Source organism: Camelus ferus, chromosome 12, assembly GCF_009834535.1.
Source record: "Camelus ferus isolate YT-003-E chromosome 12, BCGSAC_Cfer_1.0, whole genome shotgun sequence".
In the NCBI taxonomy this organism is placed as follows: domain Eukaryota; kingdom Metazoa; phylum Chordata; class Mammalia; order Artiodactyla; family Camelidae; genus Camelus; species Camelus ferus.
This window is the reverse complement of record NC_045707.1, coordinates 56,984,198-57,005,583: the sequence shown is the minus strand read 5'-3', so window position 1 is coordinate 57,005,583 and position 21,386 is coordinate 56,984,198. Positions and strand designations below refer to the sequence as shown.

At 34.4% G+C, this 21,386-nt stretch overlaps 1 protein-coding gene across 2 annotated transcripts in view; it reads right to left on the bottom strand.

The window, feature by feature from the left end:
- Window positions 1-21,386, bottom strand: part of PPFIA2 (PTPRF interacting protein alpha 2) — a 389,252-nt gene that overhangs the window by 103,056 nt on the left and 264,810 nt on the right. For both annotated transcript variants that reach the window (XM_006189282.3, XM_032493818.1), the window contains exon 7: window positions 15,518-15,634. In XM_006189282.3, the coding sequence (XP_006189344.1) occupies window positions 15,518-15,634 (117 nt within the window). The remainder of the gene's footprint in view (window positions 1-15,517; window positions 15,635-21,386) is intronic.

The following is a 21,386-nucleotide window of genomic DNA, read 5'->3' as shown; positions in this document are numbered from 1 at the left end:
CTTTTTTAAGTAAGTGATAAAGTTTGTAGTGTTGTGCCTCAACACCTTTCCCCCCATGAGCTCTGTGTTTTTTATTATGCGGTTTTGCATAACTCAGTATTTTTAGGAACACAAATGTCATATTAGACAGAACTGACTGTAGAAGAAAAGGGGGAGAATAGAAAGCACCACAAAAGCAATGAGAAAGATAAAACAGAGAGAATGGGAACGCAAACTAATGGCAAGGGGTGTTGATAAATCCAGTCACCTAACATGTGGAGAAACAACTGGGCAAATCAAAATTACATGAGAGTCAATCTTGAGATAGTATCTTGAGATATCAGTTGGATCTGCAGACCTAATACTTTGAAGATACTACTGAATTTTTGTATTGCAGGTGATAAGCTTCTAATTACATAGTAAAAGAAGTATTACAAATAGGTGCAAATGTTGGAGAGGATCCAGAGATTGGTTGATCAGATCCTCCTTCAGTGTCTTGATTCCTCTAGCTGCTGGGATGGCCGCTTGCTGAGGGATCAGAGCCGAGAACTGGCCTGGGAATCACTCTTAGTGGAAGAGAACTGCCCTTGCAAAGTTACTCCTCTCCGCTGGGACGAGCAATACCACATACAACTCAGAGCAGTATTACTGTGAAGCTAATAAGGAAACAACATTTTGGACAGTTTTTGTGGACATAAATCTCAAAAACATTGATAGTGATCTTTATATACGACACAATTATCTGTACATTGAATTGAGAAAAGTCAATTTATATTCATTAGACAGCAACTGAGAACTGGTTTAGGGAGAAAGGCTAGAGCCAACTGCCAATCAATTATGTCCAAGTTTGGGATAACTGAAGAATGATATTACAGGGTTTCTGTAATAATAGCAAATACCTTCTAACTCTGTATACCACTCATGTGTAACAAAGGAAGCGTAAGCTTTAATAGAGCTTCTACCTCCTCACATTGAGAATTTTCTCTAGTCAACTAAAAATGGCAAAGTTTTAGAAACTACAATAATCATTAGAAAATAAATGTTTGCTTTGAAAAATGTTTTATGTGATTGAAAAATTACATGTAACATTTGAATCCTTAAGAACTTCAGAGAAACTTAAACTTAGGGAATTTCCATGAAGTTGATTTGAATTAAAATGCAGAATTTTGAAGTTCCAACTCAGTCCCTTTACCATATTACTTTTAATTGGAACATATAAATCAATAAGATAAAATAACATATGCTGTATGATATAGACAAGTACCAAGAACGTAGTGTGTGTATAGATATGTGAATATACATACATATGTATACATACACATATATGAATTCTACAAATATTTGTTCAGTGCAACTGAATGATGTTCATTTTCTAATTAGAAAAATGATTATTCTAATTTTGTGCACCTGAGGTCCATTAAAATCTAGTCTAAAAATTGCATATTTTTAATGGGCTCAAGGTAAGAGAAATTTAAGTAAATATAAACAGTAATGAGACAACTAAAATAGAACACTTTCAGAATGTTAACCTCTTCAATACCGTTACATAATTGATGTGTACTATACTGCATAATCTTTATGCTACTTTGGAATTTAGGACTATCCATGGAAAATTATGAACTCTCATTTTTTTCTGAAGTATATATTAATATTTTATGTTTAAAAATGTGTAATATTTCATCCACTTAAATCACTGTAAATACATTTTGTGGTGAGCTTAGTATGTTTTCATAATTTCAGAGTAGAACAGTCATATTAAACTTGTGATCTATATCTCAAAAAAAGAATATATAACTTTTGTTCCAAATCATTACTATTTTGATATGTCTTTAAAATAAATTATGGCATTTTAATCTAACTGGTAGATGAATGAATTAAAGGAAAACCCAATGCTTATTTTAAATAGCTTTATCGAGATCTAATTTACATGCCATAAAGTTCACGCATTTAAAGTGTGAATGTCAATGGTGTTTAGTAAAGAGCTGTGTAACTATCAACATAATCTAACTTGAGAAAATCCTCACCATCCTTAATAAAAACCTCATGCCCATTAACAATTACTTACAGCAGACCCCCAACCCCTAGCCCTAGGCAACCACAAATCTACTTTCCTTCAGTATAGGTTTGCATATCATGTACCTTTCACAAAAATGAAATCACAGAATAGTCTTTTGTGACTGGCTTTATTCACTGAACATTTTTGTTTTTGAGAGTCATTCATGTTGTAGCATGTTACCAGTATTTCATATCTGTTACTGCTGAATAATATTTTATCATGTGGATATACTACATTTTATTTACATATTCACCAGTTAGTAGACATTTAGATTGTTTCCACTTTCTGAATACTATGAATAATGCTCCTCTGAACATTTGTGTACAAGTCTTTGTGTGGACATATGCTTTCAGTTCTTGTGGGTAGAGTCTTGGGAGCAGGATTTCTGGATCATGTAATTCTATGTTTAATATTTTGAAGAAATATTTCCCAAAGTGGTTACACCATTTTACATTCCCACCAGTCATCATGACAGTTCCAATTTCCTATATCCTCACCAAAACTTGTTACTATCTTTACTCATTATAGTTATTCTTATGGGTATGAAATAGTATCTCCTTGTGGTTTTGATTTGCAGTTCCTAGAGACTAACAACGTTGAGCATCTTTTCATGTTCCTGTTAGCTATTTGTGTATCTCCTCTTGCGAAATGTCCGAAGTATTTTCCCATTTACTAATTGAGTTGTTTGTCTTTTATTATTGAGTTATGAGAATTCCATATATATATGATACAAGTCCTTTGTCAGCTATAGACTTAAGAAAAATTCTTTCCAGTTTGTCAGTTATCTTTTTACTTTCTTGATGGTGCTGTTTCAAATGTAAGTGTTTTTAATTTTAATGAAGTCCAATGTATCATTTTTTCCTTTATGTGCTTTTAGTATTGTACCAAGAAATTATTTTCCTAAGACAAAAGACTTTCATTTTGTTTCTTCTAAATTGTAGCTGGATACACTTAAATTGTTAGTTTTCAAATGTAATAAAGGCTCAGATGGTAAAACTTTTTAAACATATAATTTTATTTAATCAACAAATACTTATTGAGCACCTACTATGTGCCAAATGGAAGGTATTAGGTTTTAGAATTTTTTAATATGATGATATAATGCTGACATTAAGAAAATTTCCATCAAGTAGAGAAGTGGCACAGAAATAAGCAACAATTACGCACTGCAATGAAATATCACCACAGAGTTATTTTTTGCTTATATATTTGCATTATGGGAGCAGAAAGAAGATATTTTTTGTGATACTCTTTGAGTTGGTCCTTTAAAAATAGATAATTATATTTCAAGTGAAGTAAGAGAGAGGGCAATTATTCCAGGAAGGGGAAGCTACATGAGCAAAGGCAGGGAGGCATTCTCTGCAGGGGCATTATGAGTCATCCTGTGCACACAGCAGAAGACACGTGCTGTGGAGAAATGGGAGGATATGAGACTTGAAAGGGAAGGCCAGCATACATTAAGATGTCCTTAGGTTTTCATAGGAAATAGAATGAACTTTGTGTATTAAATAGAATGACAGAGAGTCATCAAAGGTTTTTGAACAGGGAAGTAACATGTAAACATTTGCTGGCAAACTGTTAATCTCACGATCCTGGTGATTTATGTAAAGCCCTTCTTAACCACCTGTAGTGAACAATTTACGCTTGCCTGCTCAGCATCCATTCTCCTTCCCATTTCCCTACAGATGGAGTGGCCAGATGAAATACAGAATCCTGAGTTAAATCTGAATTTTAGATAGACAATGAAAATTGTTACATGCAATATTTGGGTCAAGCTTATAGAAGGGAATTAATTATGGTCTGCACCACGACCCAGAATGAGAGCATAAATTATGTGCTTATCTGACAGAGGGAACAGAAAAAATCAAAGGTTGGGAGACACAAATAGATACAGAATTTTCAAAAGGACCATGTAGCTAGAATTGACTAGGCTACAGCAAGATGAGAGTGGGTGTGGATGGGAGGATGGCATAGATTCTTGAGATAAGGTGGGTTCTTGAGATCACTATAGGACTTTGGCTTTTACTCTGGGTGAGATGGGGACCTTATGAAGGTGCTGAGCAGAGGAGTGGCATGATCTCACATTTTCAAAGGATCCCTCTGCTTTCTTGTGAAAAACAGACTGTAGGGATCAAGAATGAAATTAAAGAGATGAATTACAGAGGTTTTTGTAATAATCCAGGTGGATGATAATGCTGGCTAGGACTAGGGTATTGGCAGTGAATGTTGTGAGAACTGGCCATATTCTTTCAATGGATTAGATGTGACATGTGACCAAAAGCATGGACTCAAGAATGACTTTAAGGTTTTTGGCCATCAATTAGAAGAATAGTGTTGCTATTTATTGAAATGGGGGAATCTTTAGGAGAAACAGATTTGGGATTAGGATGGGGTAAAATCAAGTACTGGGTTTTGGAAACAAAGTTTGAGATAACTTGTCAAGATGTCAAAGTGAAGATGTCTCATAGGCTGTTGCATGAGTCTTCAGTCAGGAGTAGTCAGTGCATGGATATTTTATATTAAAAATTATAACACTGGAGGGGACCACGATGGAGTAAGAGGGGAGGATCATCAAAGGTGACCAAGAATGTCTCTTTAAGGATCTCTTCAAATGTCACTTTATCAGAGAGGTCTTTTATTCCTTCCATGTAACATATATTATGTTTGTTGTCTGTCTCATCCACTAAAATATGTATTCTTAAAATTTTCTTTCTATTCCAGGCTTAAAGCTTAACCTGTATATTCTTGCATATTCAACTGCTACTCATTTTTCCTACTTAAATATCAAAACATTCCAACCAAACTAAAATTCAGAAACAAATTCCTGTGCCCCTTCCTCAATTCAATTGGTAAAAACACCATCTTTCCACATGCTTCCCAGGCGGAAAAGTTTGGAGTTATCATCAAATCCTTTCTTTATCCCCCATCTCTCACTGAGTCTATCAGGAAAATGTGTTTGCTTTACCTTTGCAATAGATCTAAATATAACCCATTTCATTCTCTCCTATTTGCTACCTATTGGGGAAGAAGTCTTCATGCAATCTGTCTATCTTCTCCGGGATTGTTCAATCAGTGCCCTGAGTCTGGAATACTCCCTTCCATGAAAGCTTCATGTCAAGCTATAACTTGGCCCCAGACTCTTTTTCCTTATAGGATAAATCTATCCTCTGTTCTAGGCATGCAGTGACCTTCCTTGTATTGCATGTGCTATACATCACCTGGCCAGCTCCACCAGTTTATCTGCCCCACTATGGGAAGGGAGCAGGTTGCAGCCTGAGAGGGATGCGTGTAGTCCATTGTCCTACCTCGACTATCAGGAGGGACCAACCCCCTGGCCATGGGCAACTTGCACATGCTACAGATGCTGATCTTGCTGCCTCTCTTCTCCTTTCTGTTAGTAAAGTGTTGTTCCAGTTGGAATGATCAAAGGTTGGGAGGCACAAATTGGTTTAGGATTTTCAAGAGGACCTAGTGCAGCTAGAATGGAATAAGCTACAGCAAGAGAATGGGATGGATATAGATGGGCAGATGATATGGGTTCTTGAGATCACTGTAGAACTTTTGACTTTTACTCTGGGTGAGATGTGAACCAGAGGACGATTCTATGAGCAGAGCAGTGGTAATCTATTAGAAAAGCATGTTTGCTTTACCTATGCACATTCAATATACATTAACATAAATAATATGGTCAAAAATACACAGCCTACATGAAGACCAAGTGGAATAAATAAAACCCCAGAAGTCTCACCATGTCACAGTCATGGTGACTTTTCTCATGAGAAGCAGCCAAGAATTTAAACATGTTTTTCTATACTATCCCAGGTTAAAAATGGAAATAAATCTCTCTTTGTATTTTATACTTTTTGGCAAAATGACCTCGCCATTAATATCTTCCACTCTACTTCTTGTTTCAGCACGTATTAGAGGATACTATGACAGGTTTGAAAAAACAACAATACAAATTACTAATGTGGTCATTTTCAGTCTGCATTTTATGGTCCCTTAATGGTTATTACTTGTTTGGAACATATATTTGTGGTCACATATTGCTCTTCTACCAGAGAATAGCAGTTTATTAAACATAATAATGAATAACTTTTCACATTTCTTTAAAGTCGTAAAATAATGCCTCTTGAGTGTACAGAATAGAGGGCATTTAAATTGTTATATTAAGATAACTTAATAATTGATTTCCCCCTTGGATAGACATTTCTTTACATGCTATTCCAGACAGTTTAGGAACTGTGTTAATTTTAAGTTTTTACAGTTAGATGGGTGCTACCCATACAGAATGAATATTTGGTTGATCTCAATCTTTCCTTTTTCTAAGAGCTATAATACTTGGCAGCTGATAATTTTCCCCAGATTTATTGAGATATAATTGACATATAACATTGTGTAATTTTAAAGTGTACAATGTGATGATTTGATATATATATAGCGATATATAGATATACATATATATACACCACAATAAGATTAACCTACCCAACACCTCACATAGTTACCATTTTTATTTAGTACTGAGAATATTTGCGATCTACCCTCTTAGAAATTTTCAAAAATATAGTACAATACTTTTAACTATAGTCACCATGGCTGTCTAATAATTTAAACTGCCATATTTCTATACTTAAACATATTTCGGTACTTGATTTGTACATTTTTGACAACTCCTCATATTTTCCACATCTAAATCATAAATCCTAGACCAGATGATTTCTTATAGTTACTTTTCCATTAATAATTTTATTGTTCAACATCAAGATTTGCAAATTCATCATAACACAGTAAATTCCTGATAATTTTATTTAATTAAAACGTCTAGCAACAGAACTTTACTTGTCAGTTTTTTAGTTTAATTAATCAATACTGTTTTGTTAATAAGTATAAATAGATTTATTATTTTCACAGAAATTCTAAGCCATTTAAAAATATCCACCCAATTTTCAAATAATACTTTCATCAAGGAGTCTGTTATTCTGAAATGCCAATATTCTCATTTTAAACTAGAATACGTATCATTCACTATATCTGATGTGTGTCTTGATAGAAATATACTTCATTTTATAGTGTCTTAAAGCTAGATGAAACATGAGAAATTTCTAGTCAATGTTCTCATAATCAATGTTAGTAACATTCAGAAATGTAAAAAGCTATTTCCCATATTACAACATGAAAGAAATATATTTAATAATTAATGTGGAAAAACATTCATTTGTAAGGTTCTTAAATGATCTGTATAGTTAGAAAATAGAAGGAGATGAAGTGTGTATAAGGAGTATTTTTGTTTGCTTTTGTTTTTTATTTTCAGTTGAAGTTCTTCAAATGTTTCTTTGTTCAGATATAGAAATAAAGAAGTAGCACTGGAAAAAAAAGGAGCATATAAGAAGATCTTTTTAGCTAGAAGAATTACTAAGCAATTCTTTTAGATATGTAAATATAAGAAAAGTATATACTCCCTGACCCCAGAGAAAGAATATTTAATGGGACCTTTACAAATTGTCTCTTCTTTAGTGTCTTGAAATGAGATGAGGGTGCAATTTGCATAATTACCATGAACCTTCAGGAGAGAGGGGGAAAATGAGACTTCCAATTGCTTTCCTTTCAATTGTGAAGTTCAATATTATTCCAAATTCTCCTACAGACTAAGACAATTGACTGGATCAGAAAGATCTCCAAGAGCTCATGAGGAGAACCTATCATAAGAGAAGTAAGAGTAGTGACTAAGACCTGAGTCCACTATCCAGTGTCAGCAGTGGTTCCAGCTTGTTGCGTGGCTGAGTCTGGAAAGAGCTTCCTGGCTCAATCATCTTGATGCCTTTGGGAACTTAAGTGTAAAACTAAGCCTCAATTGGGTACAACTAGGAAAAGGGAAAACACTCTGTTAGGGAATGACACTACTGCTGGTGGAACTTCAAAACTAGGTCAGTGATTGGTATAGAATGGTTTCATTTAGTCTGTATGTCAGTGGGTTATTGCAAGGGTCCATGGATGGCACTTGATTTTGAGGAGCTACTTATTTTCAAAAGTGATACTTTGAAGACTATAAAGGTAAGGCATTCTGACCCATGCTATTCAACATTGTATTGAACCAATATATAAGAAATAAAATAAAAATTGAGAAGGAAGAAAAGAAGAGAGAATAAAACTCCTTATTTGTTTAACTACTTAGAGAAGTCCAACGGCACAGTTCTTGGAACTACTAACAGGTCAGCAAGTTTGCTGGCTGCCATACTAGTACTGGAAAGTCTATCACATCTTTATATGCCACTATTAATTTATTAGAAAAATGAAAAAGAAATAACAATCACAACAGCAACAAAACTATAAGTGCCTAGAAATAAATCTAACAATCTGAAAGACCTCTATGTGAATAATTAAACAGTTTTATTGAAGAACATAAAGCAATACGCAAGTAAATGGAGACTCAAACCATATTATAGATGGTAAGGCAATATATCATAGAGGTGGCTACTCTCCCCAAATTAATTTATTACTTAAGTAATTCCAATGAAAATATCAAGAGTTTTAAACTGGGCTTCAAAAGCTGATATTATAATTGAGCTCTAAGAATCAAGATTTAAAGTTATAATAGTCAAAATAATGTGGTATTCACTTATTTATTTATTTTACATATACTTAGTAGCCACTTACCATGTGCCAGGAGCTGTTCCAGGCACCTAAATCTCATCAGGAATCAAACAGAGATTTTTAACCCTCATGGAATTTAGCTGAGGTGACAGAAAATAAATTATAGATATTATAAATAAATGAACTATACTCTACATTAAAATATTTTAATGGTATTTTAACAAAGGCTTGATGGTAGTAACAGAGATAGCCATGCAGATATTTGGAAGGAGGGTGTCCTAGGCAGAGGGAAGACAAAGTCCAATGTCAACAGGAGACCAGTGTGGCTAGTGTGGAGTTGTAGATAAAGTCAGAAGATAAGGAAAGCCAAATCATGTAGAGCCTTGTGTAAATGGGAAACATTTGCAGAGTTTTGAGCATATGATTGACATGTTCAGATTTATGTTATAAAACATCATTCTGATTCATGCTATGTTAAAAATAGACAGTAAAGGCTCATGAGAAAGGCAGAGACTTGGTAGTATGTGATTACAATAATCTAGGTGAGAGATGATAGTGGTTTAGACCTGAGTGCTTACTGGAGGTGGTAAGAAGTGGTCAGATTCTGGATACATTTTGAAAGTAGAGCAAATAGAATTTCTTTACAGTTTAATGTGGGGTGTGAGACATAGGAAAGACTTGAGGATAGCTCCAAATTCTTTAGATTGAGCAACAAGAAAGGTGAGGTTTCCATCATCTGAGATAGAGAAGATGCAGTGAGTTTGGGAGGAGTAAGTTTCTGACATTTTAAGGTTCAATGTCTTTTGGAAATACAAATGGAGATGTTCAATAGGCAGTTAGATAGATGTGCTTGGTTGTAGGGTTTGAATTAGAGATAAAGCATTAGCTTATGGAGAGTATTAAAGCTATGAGACTGAAATCACTGAGAAAAATGAAGGACTGAGTCCTGGGTCACTCCAACATTAAGAAATCAGGAAGAAGACAGAGAATATAGATAATATTTTATAAGAACTCTAAATGGAGTGTAAACTATAAAAATATTGAATCACTATGTGTACATCTGAAGCTGATATTGTAAGTCATCTATATTTTTAGATACATAGATAGATGAAAGAAAGAAAGAAAGAGAGAAAGAAAGGAAGAAAGAAAGGAAGGAAGGAAGGAAGGAAGGAAGGAAGGAAGGAAGAAAGAAAGAAAGAAAGAAAGAAAGAAAGAAAGAGAAAGAAAGGGAGAAAGGAAGAAAGGAAGAAAGGAAGAAAGGAAGAAAGGAAGAAAGGAAGAAAGAAAGAAAGAAAGAAAGAAAGAGAGAAAGAAATAAATTGGATTAAGTTCTGACCATGAGAATATAAATTTCCTGGAATTTGGAGAAATCTTGGAGAGGAATTTCCATGGGATGGTAATATGGGTTTAAAGCAAATTTAATGTAACTCTCAGGATAAAATAATCTCATTGGACATGAAGTAAATATCTAATGCCTAAAAAAGGAAGTCAGGAAGAAGAATATGATCCAAGAAAGGACCCTGATACAGAGCCACTGGTGAGATAAGAGAAAAAAAAAAAAGAGAGAGAAGGTGGTTTCCTGAATTACAAGTGAAAACTGAAAGTGAATTGAGGAGGAAAGAGTGATCAACTACGACATCAACTCAAGAAGGGCTGAGAACTGGCCATTATATTTAGCGACAGTGAGTGAAGATGGTAACAGGAGAGGTTCCTGGGGAGTGGTGGAGCAAAGACCTTCCTGGGATGGGTTTACAAAGAATGCAAAGAAAGCAACTGGGGACAGTGAGTAAACAACCCTTTTGAAGAGTTTTGCTGCAAAGAGGAGTAGAAAATAGGGCAATAGCTAATTGTAGAAGTAGGAGCAAGAGAGGACGTCTTTTAAGTTGGAAGAACTTTGAATGTTAAAGGAATGAGATAGATAAGGAAAAAAAATTGATGACAAAGAACATAATAAAAATTGCTGGAGAAGAACACTTGACTAGATGATTGCTGAAGACATCAACACAAGTTTACTACAGTAAAGTTGCCAGTTCAAAATTGTATAGCATATCTTAATATTCTCATCCTGGAAATCCTTTTTTTGGGAGGCATGGATTCTGTAAAACTCCCATTAACTCCTGGGAACTAGTGCTTCATGAGAAATATTAAGATGGATAAACTGTACCAAAGAGAAAAATAAAATTAGGTCATTTGCAGAATATCTAAATGACAGACTTAAAAATTCTCCAGGATTGGCTTAAAGATCAGACAGATCAATATAAAGGGAAAGAAAAGTACTTGTTTTTGTCTAAATCCCTAAAAGAAGTCAGAGCCCTTGGCACAAAATAGACACTTAAATTATGCCAATAGGACAGAGATAAACAAACTTTCTGTCATACTCTTTTGAATCAATCAGCCTTTTAGAGTCTGAAACTAACCTAGTTCAGCAAAGATGTGTTTACTCTGCTTCCCTCAAATCTGGGCTAATGATATAAAAGATGTTAAATCTGTTATTAAAGATAGAGGAGCCAATTCCACTTTCATTTCCCATCTATTAAAGCTATAGCCAAAGCATAGAAACCAAGTCACTACATTCAGAGAGAGATTTGTTTTGAACTTAGGGAGACCCCATACACCAGGAAATTTTTATTTCTTATTTTTGCCATTGCGTATAGAAGATGCCTTTTGGTCATAATCTTACTCTTTAACTCAACTCCTATTAAACTGGCATGGGCTAGCTTCATGCACATATGGATGACCCATGAAACAGCTTAACCTTGCCCCTTCTGGGCCCTTTTCCAGCCCACTGTAGACCTCTAGGCCACTCCAGCCCCATATAGCTAGGGCTATACTTGGACCTTCCCTTTCCTGGGAGATGTGCCAACCCCAAAAGGGCAAATTCATAAACCCGATTCTCCTGTCTGGCTTCATTGCTTGAAAATTCAATTGAAGAATAAAAGAAAAGCATACCTTTTATTATCATGTTATTATGAGGAATTAGATCATTATACATGGGATCAATGCATAGAAGAAACTATCCTGTTAGGGCTATTCAGATGTAAATAAATTCAAATTATAATTATCTTTGATTTAGAGGAAAAATTGGGGCTTAATCAATAATATGTACAATTAGCCATAATTAAGAAAAAATGAATTTCTGGATGTATAGTTATGGCAGTAGTTGACATGTAGTGAGGAAGGCATACAAAAATGGGCAAAATACAGTTAACACACTGGAACATCCCTATGGATGAGGACTTTCAGCTAAAACGTAGCAGAGATCTTTAAAAGAATGGCATTTGTGATAAATTATGTTTATTAGTATTTTTAAATAGAAATGTGGTGTGTTCATAAATCCAACATTTAAAAGTACAGCTAACAGGTTTGTATGAGACTATGCAGAACCTGCATATTATGGTATTTCATAATATGACACAATAGCATGAGGAAATAAAATCCTTTTGTCATCACTGACGATCATATTGCTCACATAGATAAACTTTTCTAGGTCCCCATTTCTGTTATTGTTGGTTCAGCCTAAAATATAGCATTATATTCCTAAAAATTCATAGAACCCTTAATTCTGGTAAAGGCACATCCCATATTTCATCTTTTATACAACACTTCAGCTCAATGTCCTTCCTGCACAGAATCCTACAATGCAAGCATGAGACACTTAATTACCAGATTTTCTGATCTGAGAATTATTCTTGCCACTTAGTTTTACATGATTAATTTAGTTTCATTTCTTCATTTAGTTTTACATGTTTTTGGCCATAACCCTTTTGCCTATCTGGCAGGAATTCAAGAACTGGAAAAATGCAAACAAAAATCTATTTCTAATTTTGTATTTATTCAGCTTGTACATTAACATATTACTGTTGCTCAATTATTATGCTGCATTTCTTTTTAATTTAAAGAACAGTCACAAAGCAATGTCAAATTCTAAGAGGAGAGACTAACAAAAGCAACACTTTTGAAAAGGGAAGCACCAGCTCGGTTCATTCAGAGTACCCAAGTTCAGAGTCCTCCTCACCCACCTTGCACCTGCCCATCCATCACTTTCACTCCCTTGTATGTGCGTGTGCTTACTGCCTATGCCCTCATCCACCTTGTTCATCCTGCCACCTAGAATGGGACCAATTTCCTGGGGCCTTCAATAAGGTCACCACTAAATATTTATTGAGAAATGAATGACCATGAGAACACAGTATTAATAATTATTATAACCACACTATTTATTGCTCATAATCAGTGTGTCAAGAATTTTGTCATTCATAGTCAGTGTTTCTACTCTTTACAAGGAAGCTGTGAGTTAGGCATGACTATTTACCTGTAACTGATGCTCAGGGAGGTTATAACATAAGGACATACAGCTAGTAACCAGCAGAGACAGGATTCAAATCCAGGTCTACTGACTTTAAACAAATTACCATTCCATGTTGCCTCTCTGACACCTCCAAACAATTAATGTATCTGTCTCACCTTCAAACTCTAGCATCATTTTTGTCACTACTTTACTCATCATGTTTTGCAATATTAAATTGGGTAGATTATTTCTCACCCTAGTTTCTTAACAAATTTATTACAGGGACTGTCTTCTGAATCTCTACCACTGTCTAACATTCTGCTTATTCAAATCACTTACTAAACATCTGCAGTTGGAAAAAATAATTGGAAGAGCAAAATATATGAGTAAGGATTACTATAATCTCTTTTACAAGACCAGCATGTTTACGAAGAAAATTTCATGAGTCAGCTCCCCTCTAGAAAGCAACAGGAAGAAAGTTACTGATCCTAGTCCTGAACTTTTAATGAGGTAAAATTCAGTTTCTGAAAATCTGTATTATCCTATGACTATTTATGTTCTTCTAGAACAACTGATAAAATATATAGCACATAGAAACAAACTTATTTCAGTTAAGCCTATTTTTTCTTTTCAATTTTTTGTTTTTAAAATGTTTGTAATAATTACACAACTCTTCTATGAGTAATAGGCCTATTTCAGAGTGTGCTTTTATGAGACTATTTTTATCAACTATTTTGTCAACAGAGTTTTCAAGCTGCTGATGTAAATCATCTCCTGTTGGCAAATAACCTACCCTGACTATGTAATTTAAGTAACTTTACTGCCCTAAACAAAGGGTAATCCTTGTGACTAGGATTTACAAGTCACTTTCTGACAGTTCCATAGTATTTAACAATAGTTTTGTGTTTTTCTCCTCAAAAAACACTTTGCAATGTATGCATTAATACTACAGTCATTCTACACTGATAATCTTCATTACATAGACACTCCTCAAAATGATTTTCTCCTTTTCTTTGCTTGAATATACCTTTTAAACAGTTCTTAATAAAAAAAATTAAGTGTTAAGATTTAAATTACAATCCTATAACACTTGCTATTCAGTAGTATTGATATACTTTAAAATAATCATGTTAGAGCGAATAATTTTGAAAAGATGGTTTATAATGTTCATGTATATAATTTAGCAGTATTTATGTAAGGATGATAAAAATAATAATTAGGATTTGTTTCATCTTTTGTCAAGAAATGTCAGAAGTTAGAAGATGAATAAGTTCTGGGGATTTAATGTACACATGGTGACTATAGTTAACCATACTGTATACCAGAAAGTTGCTAAGAGAGTAAATCTTTAATGTTCTTGCCACAACACACACACACAAACAAACACAAGGTGATGAATGTGTTAACTAACCTTATTGTGGTAATCATTTCACAATATATATGTATACCAAATCATCACATTGTACACCTTACACAATCTCATATGTCAAATTATATCTCATTAAAGCTGGAAACAAAAGATATGTCAGGCAAAGAAATGTCATATAAATAAATATATATTAGAATATATTCTATAATATATATTGACCTTCTTTTGCTTTTATATTTGAAAGAAGAAACATAAGAAGCCCCTCCATTTATTTCAAAATGGATAAATGAGGAAGTGCTCAATTTATTTTCTATAAGAAGTCTAGTGCTATTTGTTTTGTGGTCCAGTCACTTGCTCCTAATCCCTTTGTTTTAAAAATTATTGATATTCACAATGACACCAACTTAGCAACCTGATTCATGCAGTCTTGATGATTAAGGAGCTCAGTCATCCAAAGATATAACTTGTTAAAGGCAAATATCCAGGAGATTGTCTAAGCCTCATGCACAGAATGTGCAAATGCCTCTGTAATCTTAATCTGATTCCAGAACTATCTACCAGCAACTGACCTTCCTTGTCTTGTGCTGGGAATAAGCAGTTTAGTACAGAAAAGGGCCAAACAGATTTCTGGTTTCCTTGACCTGGACCTAAGCCCCCCTCTAAAAGAGAATCAATTCTTTTTTTAAAAAACTATAATAAAAGTCCCATGACTTCAGATATTTTACTATGTAATTTCTCATTAGCAAGAGTACTGCGGGGGTTTTCCCAAACACATGGAAAGTACTAAGTCAAATAAGAGATTATCAAAACACTTTTGCAGTGATAAGTCACAGATTAGTCACCAATTATACATAATACCACTCACAAATCAAAGTTATTATTATTGTACTTTAAACAACCCTAGATATATATTATTAATGTATCTACATAGATATGTTTGCTCAATTATAGACATTTCCAATGGATATATAATTATATTCTTTCTAAGAGAATCAAGTTAAAAAGTAATGAGAAATGCAAATATATATGTGCATAAACATACACATATATTATTTTTAGGAGAATAAAATTAGGAGCAATTAATGATATGGGAAATCATGATGCATTTTTGGCCAACAAGTGAAAAAATAACAAAAAATGTTTATTACATGGATTTCATATTTCATATTCCTGTCAAATGATATACAGTAAGTAAACATTTCCATGTAAGAGCATGTCATATGTGTCATACCTTTTCATGGACCTTCTGGCCAGGTTCCATCCCTTCAAGATGTTCTGACTCTGTGGACCCCTCACTTGATGCCATTTTTCTTTGTATATGAACATTTTGTTCACGCAAGGCAACAATCTGCAAAATAAAAGCGCTATGCCTTTAAAATCTAAAATAGAGCGTAAGGTATTAAAAATTTGAGTTTACTTGAATGTAGTTAGGAACTAATGAATACAAACAAATAATCATTAAAACAAACACTAAACTTTACTCAATTATTTCAAAAAAATGTTTTTAAATCTAAGTTAGCATTTTGAACAATATTTATCATATTTATAGGAATGTGAAATTTACTTAAGAAAATATTCTCTAGTTGGAAAATGTATCTATCTTTTTAACTTTTTAAATTAACTTTTGAAATGTAATAAAATTTATATTGGTCTGAATTTTCAAAGTGTAAAAGAAACAAATGAAAAGATTGAAGACTGAAGACTCAGTATGAGCACATTAACTTACCCTAAGAGACAGCACATCTACAATTTAAAACAGGGCAAATACAAATACTGGAATTAAATCATTTTGTGCCACTATCATGAACACTTAGAATTAAATTGGTCTCATGGTCATTATTTTAATGGTCATTATCTTGGCTTTCTAGTCCAAATATAGTTAATTTACAAAAAAAATTCTCAGAAAGTAATTAATTCTAGCAAAGTTTTAGCTCAATTTTATAGACATGATACTTTAAACTAAGAAATAGATTATCAGATAGTGTAGTTTAAGTAATCTTAATAATATACAGAGTGGAAAATAGCATTCTAGTATTTTAAATGGTGTTGTAAAATATATTTGCTACAACAAGGACCTACTGTATAGCACAGGAAACTATATTCAATTTCTTGTAATAACATAATGGAAAAGAATCTGAAAAGAAAAAATACATATATATGTATGTATATGTATAACTGAATCACTTTGCTGTACACCTGAAACTAACATTGTAAATCAACTACATGTCAATAAAATTTTTTAAAAATATAAAATAAAGTATGTTTGCTATTTACACATATTGTTTTGAAAATATTTTATATTGCATTACGTTAATGCCATAAATTGTCTCTTGGCAAGTTTCATTACATTGTCAACTCAGATACTGAGTCAGTATTGGTTCTAGGGGAAATCAATGTCCATAGTATTTAGTACATAATAAATATTGAATCACATTAAACTTATATGTTGAAATTATGAGACCAACATGTCACACAGACAAATAATCACAATATATGTAAGAAATCAAGAGATTGTTTGTCCTGCTGCCTGCCACACCTGTGTGCCCAGATGACAACGATGTGTTCATGAGAAGTGATCTCGCATATGACCTCCAGCATTCAAACACACGATGTATCACTATCTAAGGGCGGATCGCCACATAATGGAGAACTCTTGCAGCAATGCAATCCCAAATAATTGGTCCCCTTATTCCTATTCGTGTCCATCTACAGTCTATTATCCACAAAGCAGTCAGATCCGTCTTTTAAACTTAAGTTATATTGTTTTACTCCTCAGCTTTCTAAAGCAGCTTTGTGTTTTCCCAACTTATTTAGTGCAAATTTAAACTTAACAAGGTCTGTACCGCCTACAAGAACCCTTCAGCCACAATGGCCTTCTTTCTATCCCTCAAATAGACCTGGCTCTTTCTCACCCAGAGCTGAGGAACTCGACGACCTTCCTGCCTGAAACAGTCTTCTCCAGTTCAGACCACCACTGACGCAATCCCAGTTTTTAAAACAATCAACTGAAAAAAATCACACTCCTCAGAGAAAACAAACGTACCTTGTCATTGTACTTACTATAATAATCTGTATTTATTTTTGTGTGTATGTTATTCATTACAATCTACTATTTTATTCCTCTATTTACTTACTTTGCTTGCTTACGTACCTAGCAGAAGTCCTAAGGAGATCTCATGGGAAACTAATTTTCAAAGGAATACCTTATTGAAAACAACAGTTTCATACGAAGCAGCACATCATATTATTATGTGCAGGGATTCAATACAAAATGTTGAATTAAATAATAAATGGATATGGAAAAACAAAGATTGAAAACCCACTCCATTCAGAAGCAACAAAAGATAAAGATTTAGAGTGCAGAGACATTCCTCTCATGTTAGTGTAGAAATGAATTACATCAAAGGAACAAGAACGAAATAGCCCCTGATATATCCTTTTCATATGACATTTTTAACATCTATCTCTTACATTAAGCAATGAGATTTTACCTTCAATACATCAAAATTTTTATTATGAATTTTAAAAAACTGAAGTAGTATATGCTGATTCCACTAAGAAAACATCTATGACTTAACAAGTATGTTAAGACAAAGGTAACAATAAATTTAAAAATTCTATGCGTTTTCTTTCATTATTTAACTTACTTAGAAGTGAAGAGAGATCTTTTTAGAAGATATTTAAGAATCAAATTTAACTCTCAGTTTACAGAATAACTTCCATTTGCTTAATAATTTGATAAATATTAAATACATTCTAGTACCTAAAATAAAGCAGGCCATCTATGAGGGTTCACTGAATGACTCAGTGAAAGGATGAATTAATGCCCTTAAAAAAAATCAAAACAAGAAATCATATGGAAAATACCTTATGCAAATATATAGTTGTGCCACTACGTTAAAGTACTACAAACTTCAAGTTTTTCATGAAGTATTGACATGCAGGCATTCGTTGACATACATGACAATTCCAAGAAAAACAAACTTTTCAGCCACTAACATGCAAACTCTACTCTTTACAAAAAATCAGTCCTGCAAATTAGATTTCTGAAATAGGAGAATGGATGCAGAAAACTCTATATTCTCTATCATTATTATATGATTTTATTCTGTTCTATTTTTGCCCAATAACAAATTACCATGGGTAGTTATGAAAGCAAAGCTTTAGCTTCTGATTTAATTCTAAGTGTTAATAAGCTTCCTTTCACACTGGGAAGTGAGAGGTTCTCTCCTGCGAATGCAACTTTGGGGGTTGGGCCTGCTCTTCAGTGTGTACAAAGGGGCAGAGAAGGTCACCTAGGAATCTGAAGCTGAAGGTAGCACAGGCCTCTTTAGGAAATTCTCTCAGCTGGCTTGAGAAGTAGTTTGCAAACAGCAAGTGGAATGAAAAGAAGCTGATGGCGTTAAAACATTCTCTGGGCTCTCACTGACAGAGAACGCTGTCAAAGGCAGGGCTCAAGAGACTTGTCTGGAATACCAAAGTAGGACTGGACCCCTCACTGCTAAACAGCGTGATCTACTACAAATAGGATGGCATGGTGGGTGGGAGGATTCCTTCTGGGGAGTCTCTGTTGCTTACCTAGTTGTTACATAACTGCAGGAAGGTACTGGAAATCCACTATATGCCAAGCACTGTGCTAAGCTATTTTACTCTGCAAATTAGGTCATATGATCCACATTTAACAAGTGATTAAACTGAGATAAAGAAAATTTAATGAGTACTAAGGAATCAAAGTCCCTTGCTTTATGCTTTATACTCTGTCACATTGTCTCACATGGCTTTGCATTTGGGCTCTATTAAGCCAGGGGAAGTTAAGGGTGGGTGGGCATGAGGGGAAAGCACTTCCTTTCCAAGTAATGCTACCCTCCAACCTCGTAATCTTTTGTACATTAAACTATGGACTCCTCCCTGGAGAGATTACCATATAGGCAGAATTTTGCATACTTTCAGCATATCAATCCACTGAAGGCCCATGGATCTCTGGTCAAGAGAAACTTTAATGATTATTTTAACTGATCAATCATGATTTGTCAAATATTTGTTGACATTTGTTTTTAAATGCCCAGCATTCCTTCATATTCTTTTTGGTGACAATATCTTACATTTTCACTGGGGAATTTTCCTTCCCTTTGCTAATGCTAGACAGACTGTCAGTCAGAGTCCAAAGCTCATGGCAAAAGGGCGGGCACCTGATCCAAGCCAGGGCAATCAGAACATTCCTTGACAGATATTTCTGGCAGAGGTATGGGGAAGAGTCTCTTTCTACTATGGAAGGTAAGATGGTAGGATATAATCAGGGTAGGTTTGCCATCAGTTCCTCCTTGGGAAGAAAGCAGGTGGAAAAGATGGAGCCCTGATGACTCACTTTCTTGCTGATTTTAGCCATTCTTAAATCAGCTCTATCCCTGGCATTTCAGTAAAATGAGCCAAAAATTTCCCTTTTGTGGTCAACTTGGCTTGGGTTGGTTTTCTGTCACTTGCAACTAAAAGCGTCCTTGCAAATATAGCAGGGACCATGGAAGGCAACACAGTGCATGCAATATCTAAGTGCGAATTTGCAAAATAACTAACAGTTTACCAGGGGGACAGTAGGAGACAACTTTTCAGGTAGACAGAAGAACATGATCTCTTTGTGTTCCTAGTACTACACGCTGTTTAATATTCCCGTGGCAAAAGTATCTGGAAGAAGATAAAAGAATGGCAGGTGACTCAGAAAGCTAGAGTACTTCAACTAAAATTCTGGCAACTGTGTGATCCTCGCTCTCTGGCTTATTGCCTTGCCTTGACCCTTCTTTGTGTTTCCTGATAGCTCATTAAGCTTCTGAGAGCCTGACTCACTACTTCTAGGCACTTCCAAACCCATTACATTCCCAAGGTAGTCTTCCAAGTTTTGTTCTTCAAACTTTTGCCTCTGTCAGATTATTTTTGGCTCTTATCAACCTCTGACAAGTTCTGACCTCAGACAGTGGACTAGTGGTGGTCTTAATGGCTGGTCTTCCAGTTAGGAAAATTCCCCACCCCACATTCCTTTTTTCTACCAGACTATTTCAGGGATCCTACCATGTCTTCCAACAGACTCTCTTCCATCCTCTTCCACTGAACAATGGTTTTCTTTGATGGCCTGGAAAGAGTCATTCCTTTCACGCATATTACTGAGTACTGATGATGTATAGGGTATTAGGAAAATACAATGAGAGGGGGAAAAGGCAGAAATTCTTGCCTTAATGGAACTTTCATTCTTGTTGAGGGAGAGAAACTACAAACAAAAATATGTAGAATACATTTTTTAAAAGGTGATAATTGCCAAGGGAAAATTAAAGTAAGGAAAGGGTGTTGTGAAGTGCAGTTGAATTAGGAATTAATTAATTTCTGAGTATAAACCCGAGGATGAGATGGAGGAAGCAATGTGTGTATCTGTGAGAAGAACTTTCCAGGCAGAGGGTTCAGAAGATGAAAATCATGGTTGAAAACAAAAGTTCAAGACTTATAAAAAATATTTTAGTGAATTCTTCATATGATGTAAAATACCTTCTTCAAAAGAAAGCTAAAACACCAGTGATAGTTGATGCCTTAGAATCTTCAGAGGTCAGGAAACATACAAAAACATGTGATTCTTAAGAGAAATGTGATTTAGGAGAAAATAACAGAATCTATTTAATAGCTGTATATTCCCACATTTTGGGATTCCTCAAGTGTTTAAACTGTACTAATCCCTTTAGTCAAAAAATATTCATTGATCACTGTTCTAAGTATCATATGCCACTGGGAAAATGCAGATCAAATCCTCTCAAGGAGCTCACATTCTAGTAAAGGAAGGAAACAAAGAAATAAACGGCATGACAACAACAAAATAACAATCATTTAATGAGCTCTTACAACGTCCCCAAAACTGTTCAGTATATTACATAAATTTGCTTGTTTACATTATCTTTTCACATATACTATCTTTTTTTTTCCAAGTGCAAGATTTCTCAATAGCAGACTCTGAGACAAGTAATTGCACACAAGTAGTTTATTTGGGAAATAATTCCCAGAAGCATAGCATTTTTAAATATCCTTAAAGGCCTAGGATGAGTCCTGGCCCTTCCAGGTGTTACTGA